General features: G+C 46.8%; 1 protein-coding gene and 1 long non-coding RNA gene across 2 annotated transcripts in view; one reads left to right on the top strand and one right to left on the bottom strand.

Annotated features, from left to right (window-relative positions):
* Positions 1-720: 720 nt before the first annotated feature.
* On the bottom strand, positions 721-2228 carry LOC135180826 (uncharacterized). The gene is made up of 2 exons (XR_010304569.1): positions 2056-2228; positions 721-1969 (listed from the first exon to the last, which is right to left on the bottom strand). It is a non-coding gene; the product is annotated as an uncharacterized LOC135180826 (long non-coding RNA).
* A 204-nt stretch (positions 2229-2432) lies between these two features.
* The window catches only part of EGLN3 (egl-9 family hypoxia inducible factor 3), a 30200-nt gene continuing 17321 nt past the window's right edge, over positions 2433-15311 (top strand). The window contains exon 1 of the mRNA XM_064148734.1: positions 2433-3181. Coding sequence (XP_064004804.1) covers positions 2825-3181 — 357 coding nt within the window. The 5' untranslated portion in view covers positions 2433-2824. The remainder of the gene's footprint in view (positions 3182-15311) is intronic.

Below are 15311 nucleotides of genomic sequence, written 5' to 3'. Positions count from 1 at the left end.
CATCTCTCACAGGAGCTGACCTGAGACAACTCAGCTCTATGTTGTGGCAGACAATGACTCTTTTTCAGCTGTTTTCCACAAGATTCCTTTTCTGTCATCTTAGCAAATGGGATCAGCTGTGGAGAAGTCCAAAGTATGCCAAAGCAAGTGCAAAAAAAGGTGTGGGGGAAAAGGTGCTGAACAAGCTGTTAGATCAGCTCAAGCCATGACATGTACCTTTGTCCTCATGCCTGCTTTCAGTATAACTTAATATTAAGGGTGCTGACAATGTAGCTCCAGCAGGTCTCGTTGTAGTCAGAGACATCACACCAAAACATGCCCGTTTGAGGAAGGCATGATTTATCAGTGCTTGTGGGGGAAAGTACCACTCTATGAACGTCTGCAAGGGGTGGGGGGAGCTGTGGGTTCAGGCATATCTCTCTCCATTTCGGACTCCTGAAAGCAGAAAAATGGAGCTGTAATGACCAAGTTCAGCTACAGCCAGAAGTCAGAATTCTCAGTCCTTGACTCATTGAAGTGACAGCATTACCCCTGATAAAAAAGGCTACATGTGCAGGGTCTGCAAATACTTGATTCTGGCACAGGTCTGTGTGCACACATGCAAACAAGGAGAAGTCCAAGAAAAAGCATCAAAGGACTTAGGCACACCATGGTTTTTACACAACAAAAATGTGTGAACAGTACAAGAAGGCAGCAATAATGTTTCCTAATGTATCCAAATTTCACAACTGACATTTTGCAGTTGAATTAATCTTGCATCCCTTGCTGATTATCATAGCTGCTCTTGGCTTACCATGCCTGACTGGTTTTTTAGATAAACATTAAAGGATTAATAAGATTCAGGAGTGTATCTTATTGATTATAGCTACACTTTAATGTGAAGTGTGTACCTAAATCAAATGAAGTCCTTTGACAATTCGTATCTCACTGTGGATGAATTTATCTGGTGCAGATGTATGGCTTGGTGCTTGACAGCACTGTCAGGGAATAACCGTTGAGGAAGTGTCAGGGAATTCATTGTACTTAGTGCTGTGCTCTCTGGGGTACATACTGCTGGCTTCAAGAACAGACGTGGCATACGTGACCCACTCCTGCGTGTGTCAGAGCTCGGTCTTTGCGGCTCAAGTAGCAGCACGAAGTGCTGGTAATCTCGGCAGGGTCCTCGACTTGAAGGGGAAGAAAATAACCGGCGTGAACTTTGCCATTTTGGGGAGTGAAAAGTGCCGGGTTCCGACTGAAACCCACCTAGCTCCCGGCTATGCCCTGCCGCTGTGTCGCAGCGCAGGACGCGCCGCATGGCCAAGCCAGGCTTCGCGGGTGCCTGAGCAGTCTTCCCTGCGGCACAGCCCTCCCCCTGGGCGAGTTTACACACGCAGGCGGGTCCGGCGGGGGTCCCGGGAGGCAGCTGAGAGAGGGAGGTGCCGGCGCGGGGGACGCGTTGCCACGGTTGCCGCGCAGGATAGATGGCCCTGCCATACGGGCAGCTGCGCGGTGGCGCAGTTAAGAGCGGGGGGCAATGTCGTTAACTTCAGTTGCACTGGGTGAGGCGCGAACGCTTCGCCCGCAGTTTCCAGCACGTCTTGGCTGCAGGCGGCGTCTCTCTGATTTTTCTTGGCTTCAGTTTTGGTTTCTGCGGAGGCTTTGTGTGTTTGTTTCCTTGTTTAGCACATCGTGGGCACTTTGCGCGTTGCACTGGGAGCAGTTATTTACTTTTTGCTTTTCGTGAGGCGCTGTTAATTGGATGCGTGCTGGTCGTGTCGAGGACAGACTGAAGAGAGACAGCTCGTGGCCCGCCAGTTCACAGAAAGGGTTATCTATAAAGCGGTGACGCCGGGGAAAGGCGCGCTGCCGCTCGCAGCCAGGGACGAAGCTTTGCACGGTCTCACTCGAGCTGTCTCGGAGTGGCACAAAGTTCGCTCACAGCCCGCAAAGTGTTTTCTGCCAACAGAGCCAAAAGACCTGACAGGCCCTTTAGGATAGATAATTAAGAGAAGGACTATTTTATTATGCAAACCTTTTAAAAGCTAGGGCCTTCCTCGCCCAGGGATACCGTACCTGCCGCCTAATGAAACACTTCCATCAGGTCCCGAAGCCGCCGCTGCCCGAGGCGCGCGTACAGGACAGCTGGGGCGCTCCGGGAGGGGCATGCGCAAACCCCACCTGGTCTAACTAAGAGCCTCGGCGCGGGGTGCCAGGGGACCACAGCGCGGCCGACATGCGCGGGCAGGATTCCTTAATGGCGCTGCCTGCGCCCCTTCAGGGCAGGCGGGGCTGGCGGCGCGGCGGGCCACGCCCCTCGCGCGCACGTGCGGGAGCAGCCGCCGCCCGTTCCCGCGGGCTGGCCGCGCCCCGCAGCAGCCGATTGGCTGCCGGCGCCGTGGGAGCGGCCTTAGGCGGTGCGGGCCGGGCCGGGCCGTGTCGCGCGGGCTCCGCCTACGCGCGGCGCGAGCGGGCGGTGTGGCGCGCACACATCCCGCACGTAGCCGGCGTCGTTCGCAGCGCGGGGTCGTCTGCCCACTCGGACGACAGGTCAAGCGTAGGCTGCCGGGCGCGGCTCCTGCAGCGCCTCAGTGGGTCCCGCACGCTGCTTGGAACGGAGCATCAGCAGCGCCGGGCTTGGGCAGCACCGCCGTCCCTGAAGCGCTGGGCTGCGGACCGCAGTGCAGCCCAGCCCGTCTCGGCGAAAGTTTTGCCTCGCCTCGTCTGGCCCCGCGCCGCGGCGGAGCCCTTGCCCGGCTCGGTCTGGAGCCGGCAGCGGCCCGGCAAGCATCACCTCCCGACGCGGGCGCCGGCAGGGTAGCAGCACTCCTGTCCCCCACGCGCCATGCCACTGGGGCACATCATGAGGCTCGACCTGGAGAGACTCGCTCTGGAGTACGTCGTGCCCTGCTTACATGACATCGGCTTCTGTTACCTGGACAACTTTCTGGGAGAGGTGGTGGGAGACTGCGTGCTGGAGCGGGTGAAGAGGATGCACCGCGACGGGGAACTGGCCGACGGGCAGCTGGCCGGCCCCAGCAGCGGCGTCGCCAAGCGGCATCTCCGTGGCGACCAGATCAAGTGGATTGGGGGTACTGAGGAGGGCTGCGAGGCCATCAACTTTCTCCTCACTCTGATAGACCGACTGGTGATGTACTGCGGTAGCCGGCTCGGCAAGTACTACGTGAAAGAGCGATCCAAGGTAAGGGGCCGAAGGGCCTCGGCGCGCCCGCCCACCGGCGCCGGCTGACAGCCGCCGGACCGATTCGACTCGCAGCTCTCGGTGGGACCGGGTGGAGGGTTTCCACGGGCTCCTTCCCTGTGCCGTATCCTCGCTGTCCGCGGGTGTCTGTGGCCGAGGCAGCCCAGCTCCTGGTGGCAGAGGTGCCTTGCGCTGCCTCAGGTACTGCCGTGGCGAGTGGCTACTCGGCCGCCCTTGCCAGCAGCGGCAGGGAGCGGTGACCTCCATCTGCGGGCCTCTTCCCCCGCCCTGTACCATCCGTGCTCTGGGCACGCTCACCGCTCTGCCGTGTTCTGGGTCTTCGCCGGGTTTCTCGGTTGCCGGACCCCGGACGGGGGTTTCACTTGTATCCCCATGTGCCACGGAAGACCAGTTCGTAGGCGGCACTCTGTTTCCCGCCGGTGAGGCCAGAGAGTGGAAACTGCCACCACGGGACATGCTACGCCAAAACCCAGGCTAATCTTGAGCTTGACTTTATTTTGAAGCGTTGTTTGAGATAGAGGGAAAAGCAGCCTTTCCCAGCACGCACAGGGCATACATCCCATTATCTGGCTGTTTGCGCTCATGGGATAGTCCTACCCAAACTAGTTTCGATGGCCCAAATCGTGCCAGCGTCCTGCAGCTGAAGAGATGATTGTTACAACATTGCTCTGTGGCACAAAATACAAGGGATGCTCAGTTTGAGTGCAGCAAACTTTTTTGAAGATAAGTGGGATTTTTTTTGTTGGCGTTTTGTTTTGGTTGGTTGTTTTTTTTCCCCCTAAACTTTCTTGCTCAGAAGTGGAGAGGACACTTGTAATACAGGTTTCTCTCCCAGTGAAGTTTTAGTTGCATTTGCAACACTCATTACTTTTTAGTTCGGGTAACTTTTCGTTTTGCTCCCAACTTGTAAGTTTTGCTGAGGCAAAAGTGGATTGACCTTTGCTTCGTTGTTCCTGCTGCTGAAAACATCCCCGTTCCTCTATCTCTGACTCAAATTATATATTATCAAAACATCCACTTTTTTTTAGAGATATGCCAGAAATAGAAATTAACCTTTTGCAACTTTTTAAGTTTCATAAATGTTAGGTCTAAATGTTCCTAACTGAACTAAGGAGATGTGTAAGTGGTTCTGAGACTTGTCCCCCCTCAAAGACAATGAAGAAAATGCCATGGTGATGTTTGCCAGTTGCTTGAGAACACCTTAAAACCTGTGGATGTACCTTCACACAGCACATGTGAAGGATGTACTTGCACACAGTGTTGGGATTAATAAAATGTTGAAATGTTTCTATTAGCACCACTGGACAATTTATCAGTTCAGTTAAAACTTGGGAAGATTTGGTTTAAAACGTGCCTAAACTAGATGTCACTTATTCATGGTGGGAGCCTGGCATTAGAAGGTACATGTAAGCATTCTGCTTTGACATGCCTTTAAGGTTTTCCTAGTTCCTTTGAGTAACTCTTATTTGCTTGATTACTGCTGCAGGTGTATTGCTGGCTGTCTGGGGGCAGGATAGGAAACAGAGGCTTGTATTCAAGTTGGAGTGAAAGGAGGTTGTCCAGCATTTTTTTACAAGGCATTTGGAGAAAGAGTCAACTGAATATGTGAGGGCTGTTGGTGCTGGTTGGAGAGAAGGGTCATTTGAGAGTGACCTGGGGTTATGGAGATGATGTTAAAACAGTTGTGGTGTTCTGGCAGTCACTTTCGTATGAATAATAATAACAGGACAGTTTGTTTTATAGATGCCAAGCTACTTGCTGTTAAGAGAGGCTTTTGGCCCTTGTGCTTTAGCATGGAAGATGTCAGGCTTCAGAGAGCATATGGAAGTGCTGCACAACAGTCCAGAACTAAAGGAGACTCAGATGTCCTTTGTAAAATAAATGTGGAGGAATTTGTATCAGAAATTCATAGTGACTAATGCACTCATAATAATAATAAGTACCATGGATATGTGGCAGCTGCTGTCTGCAGCTGAGATATGGGATAGCTTCAGCAGAAACATTACTCCTGTGACCAACCAACTGACTACTACAGTATATGGAGCTTTCCAGGTTATCTATAGACATTCCCCTTCCATTGTTAAACCTTCTCATGTTGTCTATCTCCTGAAGTCTTTTGAATGCATACACAAAAATCCCTAATTTGAATTAATCTTATTTTATCTGCACAATTGTGTAGGTAAATGAATGTCTAGAGAACTTTTACAGCTTAACATTTGAAGGGACATAGGGTGTTTCTGAGTAATTGAACTAGAACTTCTTAGCTGGACATGTGATATTGTAATTTATTGGTTTGGAATATAGGTATTAGATGGAACTAACAATCCAGAGCAGTTTATTTGAAGTGTAAGCCTTTGGCTATGTGGTAACTCCTCTTGTAATAGAAATGAATCTGTGTATCAGCCTAAGCGTTATGTAGAGGTTTATGCTTGATCCTTGAGATCCCTTCCAACCTGGTATTCTATGAACCTGTAAGAGAGGAGGGCTTGCCAAGTGAACTTCTGTCAGCTCACTGTCTGTTTAGTGTGGTGTGCTTCATGTTGTTTTGGTAGCTTTACAAACAGAAGTTAAGAACAATTTTTGTCTAATAAAGGAAACTTTCCTTGTGTGGAAGGCATGAGAGAAATGACTCAGGATTTTGCTGTTTTCAAATTAATTTCAGCAGTGTTAAAGAAAGTTAAGAGTGAATCAGAGTGGACTGAAGTAGAGTTTTACAAGGGTACTGGATACTCTTAGGAGCTGTTGGTCTGGTAATGAAATGTAACCCTTTTTCTTTGCAAACCAGTGATTTCAATCTATCTTTGGAATAAGTAGTTTAAAAAAATACTAGCTGCAAGGTTGAATGATCAAAATAACCAGATAAAATTCTTCTAAAGGATTCATAGATCAAATATATTGCTTGTAGGCTTCTGCATTCTCAACTACAGTTTACATTTTCTGTTAAGTGATACGATGATTTCACTCTTCTAGTGGGTAAATGGCTAAAGATATCACTGAGGCATTGTTGGCCTGGATTCAGTCTTCTCCCCAGAGTGAGAAGATTCATGTCCTTGTGCAGTGGGACACTCTGTCTCCACTCTACTGGAACTCTGATGCTTGGTGAAGGGAAGCTGACAGGTGGTTGCAGCTGGGAAACAAAGCTGCAGCTTGGTCTGTGAGGCCAATGACCTGGAGTGCTCTTAGGTTGAGTGATGATCTGGGAACTTTGCATGAAAAGGTGATGTGCTGCAGCCACTGACTCCTCAAGTCCTAAAGTCCCCCTTCTTGGGATTAACTGGCATTTATAGGGACTTGATGGGTTGATGGGGTGCCCTGTAGAAAAATCCCTGCATTGTCAATAAATACTTTTAAAATCAAAACAAACAACCCCCCCTCACAAGCCTAAAGGGTAGGAAAATATTCCAGAAAGGAAGACATTTGATAAATTTCTCTTTCAAGACATGATAAATATTTACGTGCCTTTTTTTTCTCTCTTTAGATTTAGAAGCTGCAGATATCCTAGGTGTTGTGGAGTTTGGGATATCCACGCCTTTGGCAGCCTCGGATGCTGCAGAGTCTGGACAGCCCTGGGCTCTGGAAGTGTCCGTCCTGTGGGGAGGCAGGGGACAGAGGCTGGCAGGACCTGTGTCAGCTGTCAGTGTGGAAACAAAGTTGTGTTTGTGGTGCAACATCTGCTCCTGAGCAGTTGTGGCTAGTTCCCCTTTGACATTTTGCCTTTCATGGAGTAGGACAGCTCTCCCTGTGATCGGCTTGGTCCCAAAGGGATGCTGTCTGTGCTGGCTAACCTAGGCCACCTCATCTGAGTCAGCACTTACTGCACTGCCAGTGGGCTATTGGTCCTCACAGGTGAGAGGTGGAAGGTACTTTGAACTGGTGTGGCTGTGTTCAGCATGGACTCTGCACCCTGGTCCTGACAGCAGCACGTCCCTCTGTGAGTCAGTGGTACCCTCTTGAGTGCCATCATAGGTTGCATTCCATGTAAGGGCTGCCTTTGGGGACCTCAAGCTCATCCTGTGCCTGCTGTACACTGGTGAGATCCAGTAACTAGGAAATAAGGCAGAACCCAAATGCTTGCATTCAGTGTCAACTATATGGCCTGAAGTTAAAAGAACATGTTTCCAATATGGGATTAGTTACTTTAGAAGTCCCTGTGGGAAGTGAACCCTCTTGAAAACTTTATTGAAAATCTGTTAGGCCTTTCACTTTTTTTAATGGGATGTTTTCTGCTCCCTCTATTGTAGCCATAATACCTCCCTGCTCACCCACTCCTGCTCTCTCTGATCTTTGCAGGAAAAGTGCTTCGTGGATAGTGAGTCTTTGCTGGAAGTTACAGTGGGCCCTTCTGCATGGGGCGTGCTTAGGTAGGTTTAGAAATGCGGTTGGTGTAGCAGTTTGCTACCAAGATTTACTGAGGACTGAAGTGCATGAAATGTCACAGGCCTGAGCTAAGTGGTTTTACCAAGTCCCTCATAACTCCTGTAATGAGACAAGATATTTTTACATTTATGTATGAAGAAAAGTTCTTTTCTATAGCATTCAAACTATATCCTTTGCAATTAAAACACAGACTGAAATGCTGTTGCCTTTTCTGATTTGAGGTGGGTGTAAGGAGCAGGATAACAGAAAACTGCCTGTAGAGTTGAAGGGCAAGTACAGCCTGTAGAAATATCCCAGTTTATTATGTTAGAAAGGACTTTCAGTAGTTGTATAAGCAGCATGCCTTGCGATTAGTTTACAATGGGAGATCTGATGAATACCACCACCCAGAAGAAATATGCATAATTTCTGTTTCTTCTAATCAAATGCACATGTTCTAGCATAATGGGTAAGTTCAAATCTGTTCTTCTGGCCAGACACTGGCAGAGTCCAGAGCCACTGGAACTGTAAATACAACAGACAAGTCATTTTATGATATCAGACTGAGGAATTCAGCATTGGCACAGATCCTAGAGTGGTTGCTTTGGCTCAGTGTCAAAGCTGATGTTTATATCTGTGTTTGTCAAGCAAGATTAGTTAGCTTGGTTAATTATACACAGGAATTTTTACTTGACAATCAGAGCATTAAATGGGCATATTAGCTCTTGGTTTTGTTCTTCTCCAAATTTATTCTCAATGACTTTTTAAAGCTTTCAAAAGATACTTCTTCTCTGAAAGAGACGCTTGGAGAATCTTTCAGATTGCTTATTCACTCTGCAGGGATAGGGTTTCAGGGAAATGTGTCACTATTTTACAGGCAAGGGATGCACATGTCTGTAAGTGTGTTCAGAAGCATAAGTAGCTTCTGTGCAATGGTGTTTGAGCTCATACTTGGGTGCTGAAGTTACAAGCAGCTTGAATTTGGTACCTGTTGTTATCATCGCTCTTGAAAACCTGACTGTGTGCACTGGTAGACTTATTCCATGGCAGGCAGTGCAAAAAAAGTACTGTCTTCATGTGGTACACCAGCACTTTTGGCAGCCAGGTGGCTGCTTCCGATCCTCCTTTGCCTCTCTCGTGGGGAAGTCTGCAACCACCCAGGGACCTTTCTTGCACAGTGTTAGGAACCCATTTGTGTACTTCACAGTTGTAGCTGCAGAGGAAGGCAGAAGGTGACTTGGCTAATCCTGTAAGAGAAGGGATATAAGTCTGAGCTCTTTGGCAGTATATAGAGCAGAGTGATCTGTTTGTCCTGAAATTGTGCAGGTGTTTGTGGCATCAGAGAAAGTAACTTAACTTTTTAAATATTGTCTGTGGTTTTGCAGTCAGACAGTGCTTAAAGAATTGTATGGAACTCTGGAGTTAGATGATGGCAAAGTAGTGAAGTTTTCTACTGTCTCATACTGGTAGTGCATGTTCCTCAATACCTTCTTAATCCATTGCCAGGATTGCTCTGGTATCAGTCCTTCCCAGCACCACTGGGTCAGCTCTTAAAGCCAGAGAGCTGCAATGATAGCCCTGCTGATGTGCCTGCCAATACCCCTGTTGCAAGCCCTAAGTAAACATGTCTGTCTCTATTTAGTGGGGAAGGGGCTTGTTGCGCATTATATGTCACTGTAAACATTCCACCATTGCATGGGGACACTAATACAGGTGGCACTAATGATGCTGAGTGTAGGGAGTGTCTGTCCTTTGGACTGGTGAGGTGTGTACAACAGCATTGTAAGGCATGGCAAGATTGAGATTTCAGTGCCCCCTCCTGCTGAGCTTGCAGTTTGAGGGGAAAGGGGGTTGGTCCTCGATGATAATATTTGTACACAGCCTTCTCCCAGGATAATTATTAATGAATAATTCAATTCATTACAGCTCATTGCTAACGATAGTATAAATTTAAATGGAAATGTGTTGACGTTCATGATGCTGATGCAGGGCAACATCTATGTAGTAAAAGTGAACTTGTTTCTTTGCATTAAGGGTTCCAGCTGCCTGTGTTGATTCCAATATTTTAATCTGATTTCACAATAAACTCTTTTTTTCCTCTGACTTCCAAACTGATCTGATTGGTGGTTCAGTATAATACAGCCTTGCCCTGCATGCTGCTTCCTGGGCAATTGGGTTGATTTCTCCTGTGGTGCACAGATGTATTTATTTAATAATTTATTTACTTATTTTTCCTGGGGTAGTGGCTATAGGAATGTTTAAACAGTGTGTTTACTGCTTCAGTAATTCCTTTCCATATGTGAAGGGGGTGGGATAGAGGGAGAAAATAAAATCACAGTGAACTAAACATTAATGTATTTTTAATCAGACGAAATCTTGATGTTTGCTAAGCAGACTTGACACACTTGGAAGAGATCAATACTTTTATCAGATGTTTCAAGATGACTCTTACAAAGTCAAAGTGGTTTTTAACGCTTTTTCCAGGTATTCAGTTTTTTAAAAGTTGGGATTTTTTTTTCTTCTGCTCCTGTTTCAATTGAATTGCCTTTTCCTGCTGTGTAATAGGTCAGGAGCAAGTGGTCCTTTGGCACTGTCAGGCCACATAGTGCTCATCTATCTTTCAGGGGATGGCATATGAGGAGGAGGAGGTCAGGAAGGGAAGCCTGTGAGTAACTGTTGCCAGTTTTAGATTTATGGAGAAGGAGTATGTGTGCATAGCAACTCAAGGGAATTTGAAGCCCTGGGTTGGATTATTCATGACTGTAATCCTTCTGTCACAAAGCTGAAGACTTGAAATAACATTGTTAGAAAGCTGCTAGCAGCACAACTGTCCCTAAGCTTCTGTGAAAAGGTGTTATTACATTAGTAGAGGAGCTCTTGAGTAGAAGTGTTTTGGGGAACTGCTTCTGGTACCTCGGTGGACTTCTTGATGAGTAACTGATGCGTTGACAGGGAACATGGGGGTACTTGATAGAAGGTTTTGGTTGATGTGTAACATTACATAGTGGTTTGGTTTAGACCTTTCATTGCTTTGAAAAGAAATGACAGGGGGTTGGTCAGAAAAGCAAGAATGTCTCTTTAGCTGTTCAGGCTGTGAGGTGGAGGAAGAAAATGAAGGAGTTTCATGCCAAGTACACTACGTGTCTCCTGCTGTTTAAACTATTCACAGGCACGTCGTGCTGTGCTGTCAATACAACCACTCCTGACCACTCCTGCCAGTGACTAGGAGAGCGCTGTTAGCCCCATTTCCCCTCTATCACTCACTCACACATACGCATCTACTATCTCTGTGACTGAAAGGAGCTTTTCCTGCAGCCGTTTTTCTCTTGCAACAGTGTTTTGATAAGATTAGTAGACAAAGAAACTTCGTGCCACCATGTGAACTACTTAATAGGAAGCAGTTGATTACACAAGTCATTGGTTGATTTTCACAAATAGAGTAATGCAAGAGATTTTGCTGACCATAATGGTACCATGGAGGCTTACTAAATATTCATGCTACCAGCCACGAATTCCATTTTTAGATGTGTAGCATAGATTGCAGGGGTACAGCATAGCACTCTATCTGCACACACTGTAGAGTTTGTCTAAAGCTTTGACAGGTGGAGATGGCTGACTAGCCATGCCTTTAGCCAAACATCAGGGCATTGCATCCTATTTTATACCAAAGAGGTAACTGTTTAGTTCATCTGAACATCCATCTGTTTAGTTCGTATGAAGGTCATGATAGATTTTCCTGTGCTTTCTCTTTGGACCTGAAAATCCAAAGAAGAAATAAGTTTGCATTTTACTTGTCTGTAAGTTGTCATCCTAAATAATTGCTTATATGTTCTTTAATTATTATTATACAAATATTATAAAGTTTTGGGCCCAGGTCAGCAGTTCTCTTAAGTGCTTTCTTTAAAGGCTCTTTCAAATGAACTTGACTGAAGCACGTCCCTTGCTTCTTGGCTTAGACTATACTAAAATATGTTTAGTTAACTTTGTGAAAAGTTGCAGTGATTTCTTGTGCCATCTCTAGTCTTTGTCTACATTTTGTCTTAGATTTGAAATATGAGCCACCTTTTACATGGCATCTTGAGAGCCTTGATGGATGTGATTTTTGTTTAACTTTTGCACTTCACTGTTTTGTGGTAAACCTGTCTTATACCATTAGCAGTGGCAGCTATTCCCTGTTATATAGGGAGATAGGTGATAGTGCAGGCTGGGGAATGCCACTGTGAATAATAAAAGCTTGAGGTGCAAGACACTGTTGGACAGCAGACTCTAAGGTGGTGGATGCCCTTGTGGGGCTTCCTGACTGCCCTGAGGCTCCAGGGAATGACAAAATTCTCCTGCACACAGGTCGTGTGGGTAGGGAAAACAATTCAGGATGAGGGCAATTTGGGAGAGGAAATGTTACAAAATAAAAGGGTGTGTGTGTGGATGGGGAGGAGAAGCATCAATTAGTTCTCAGCTTGCCTGTTCCTAGGTTGTTAGCAGTCTTGGAATGTGTTTTTTTGCTATATGATTTCCCTTAGGGAATCTAGTAGAAGTGGTTTGAGAAGTGGAAAAATGAGAATCTTCACTGTAAAAGCTGTGTCATGCCCTGCTTTTAAGACACATAAAACATGGCATATGACTTGAATGTCCCCCAGGGTGCATTGATAACTGTGTTTTTTACAGTGTTCACCAATGCTTCCACATCTTTAAATCAACTTGTCCTCTGTCTTCCGCTGTCTGTGCAGCATCTGCATGATGTCTCTGAAGCAGGCCAGTGAGAAAGGTCACTGCCTGGTTAACTGTTTTACAGACTTCCTCTTTACAGAGGAGCAATGAAAGGATTTGTGTATGCTGGTCCTCATTGCCAAATTTGCTATAATTCAGCATTTGATGGTGGTCAGAGGTTCAAATGTCAAGGTTGTGCATTTGACCGTTATATTTCTCAGTGCATAACTCAGTGTCTCACTGGTGACCTAAAGGCTTGGTGCCAGTCTGACACTCACAGTGATGGTTGATTGGCAGAGGTGAAAATGTAGTGGACTTAATTTTCTTTTTGTTTAGCTAAGATGTCTGCAACTGAAACAAATGCCATATTTTCTTCTTTCTTAGTTTCCTTTTGTCTTTTGTGGGCACTTGGTTCAAAGCCTGTTTTACTGCTTACCAAGTGTAGAAGCTACTGCTGAAAATTATGAGCTGCATGACTACCATGCGGACACCAGTTGTACCAATGGTGATTGTAGCTATGGGCAGACATAGTATCTACTTCACCACTACACCTAAATATGCATATATACCTCTATAGACCTGACTTGCCACCATGTTATCTGTCCTGTCTTCCCCTCTGCATTTCCCACTTGTGCCCGACACCTCTGGCAAAGCCATCTGCAGACAAGGTGTTTCTTACCCTAACTTTTAGCACAGCCTGTCATGCCTTTGTAGCCACCATTTCTCATCTTCGCCCCAGGGAATGGAAAAGAATGGGATGAAGACTGCTCCTTCTAGCTGCACAACCAGCTGGCACCCTGGGAGGACAGCTCCTGCCCAATCTCCAACTAGCTCTCCCCCAGCCTCCCCTGTGGTGGCTCCGTGTACATGCTGCTTTTGTCACACTGGCTGCCAGAGAGGAAAAGTTTTGGAGAGGAAGAGGAAGGAGGGGGGAACAGAGCCAGAAAGACCACTCCAGGCTTTCTGCATCCTCAGGAAGCATCCTGAACCCACACCAGAGAGACCACCTTTTGGCTTAGTAGTTGCTGAGCTTCCTGCAAAAACTGCCTTAAATGCCAAACAACATTATTACTTTAAGACCTAGTCCTGAACTGGGCCTCCCAAGGGCCATTACTTCAGAGAGTTGCAGTGGGAAGGATTGGGTAAAGCTCCAGAGGGGACTGCAGCAGAGCAGAGCTGCAGGGATGAGCAGACTGGAGGGAAGCTGGGGTGAGAACCCTTTGGGCATGGCTGTGTGCCTGTACAGGGCCACTGCTCCAGCCTGTGTTTGAACCCTGTTGCAGCAGCTGCCAGGCAGCCAGCATGTAGGGTTGGTCTCTTCTGTCAGGTGGTGGCAGCATAAATCCATGGGAGAGATCTGACCACTGGAAAAGGAGAAGTAGAAATTCAGCAGCCCCTGATCAAATCCAGAGTATGATTTTTGCCTCTCAGCTGAGTTTAGGACCAAGGTTCTCTTTTTATGTAGCTTTAAGATGTGCAAACGTAAGGGTGTGCAAATGTAAGGTTGTGCTCTGTGTGTGCACATCTGTTTATTCATGCTTTCTGTATTCTGAGTTGTCTGGTTTGTGTCTACACACATCTTAACTGGTGCAAGTACCAACTCTGTAGATAGTGGGCAGAGCAGGCACTACAACACTTAGGATTTCTTTTCTTTTTCACTAGTACATTTTATTGCCTAACCATAGGACAGGTGTATGATGGTATCATTACCAAATTGCCTTAAATCCAAATAGCTTGTTTCCTTTCCTGCCTGGAAAGATGCTGTGTCATCACCTTTAATTGCACCCACACACAAGGGATTGCATTGTTGTAGTGCACATGTGTGGTCAGAGCAGTGCAACTGCATATGTAGGCAAAGCCTTAGAGGTGGGAAGCACACATGCTGTTTAAGCACAGCAGAAATCATTTCGGGTGGTAATTTATTATAAGCGAGTTTTACTCTCAAATATTTATTTAAACAAAATCCTGTGCAGGAATAAATGTACTGTTAGCTAGGTAAGGTCCTTGGAAAAGGTGGTGAGGGAGCAAAAGATGGGTGGGGGGGTGAGTGAGACAGTTTTCTTCTGAAGTTTACATAGGAGATAACTGGTCTCATCAGTTAGCCTTAACTTGGTGCTGTTGCTGTGGTAATGAACACTGAAGAACCATTCATCTCTCTGTCCATGAATTCCACTAATATCTTAGCAGCCTCAGAAGCCCAGTTTTGGGAGGACTCTTGAGGCATATTTGGGGTAACTGCCAAATGTGGCGGCACCAGTCTGAATCCTGCCTTCCACTCTGACGGTAGAGAGAGACTTCCACTGGGCCAAATGGAACAAAGTAAAAACTCTCCCCGGTGTGACGCTGCCTTCGCTGCGGCGGCAGTGTGCGAGGCCACCCGTACAGTAGCCCCAAGGTGGGGTGCACAGCTGGGGCTTCCCCTCCCCCACTGCACATCTACTTCCAGGTGATGGCTCATCGCGTCCCGCCCGCCGGGGCTGCTCCTTGTGAGCCTCCGAAGCGAAATGGGAAGTGTTAGGGGTGCTGTAAAGGTCTTGTGGTCAGAGCTGCTTACATGCCCTGGCCCCACGGGCTAAAAATAAATAGTAGGTTAAAAAAAAGGATGTTGGACAGATTGGGCAACTCGGACAGCAGCAAAATATAGTTTGCCTGTGTGTCATGACCTTTATTAATGCACCCACAAGAACGGCAAAATACATAGTTCTTTAAATGTTGCTTGGGGGGGGGGGGGGGAAGAGTAATCCTCTGGGTGATTAGTAGCAGAACTGAAAGGGTCTTAAGCACTGACAAAGAATGAAAGGCTAGAATATTTAAGGAGCTATGAAATTATCTTTCTACCACACAGATGAAGATATTCCGCAGAGGATGTCAGCGCTGGTTACCATGTCTTTATTTCCTGCTGAGAACTTGAACGTACAAGTAGGGTCCTTACAGATTTCCTTAATGAGCCTTACGAATTTGCTTTGCTGTGGGGGTGGCGCTTGTCACCGTGTCCCCCCGGGACTCATTACAAGGGGAGCTTTCTCCATCTGCATTGATTGCTTGG

Source organism: Pogoniulus pusillus, chromosome 1, assembly GCF_015220805.1.
Source record: "Pogoniulus pusillus isolate bPogPus1 chromosome 1, bPogPus1.pri, whole genome shotgun sequence".
Taxonomy (NCBI): domain Eukaryota; kingdom Metazoa; phylum Chordata; class Aves; order Piciformes; family Lybiidae; genus Pogoniulus; species Pogoniulus pusillus.
This window is presented reverse-complemented; position numbering and strand designations above follow the sequence as displayed.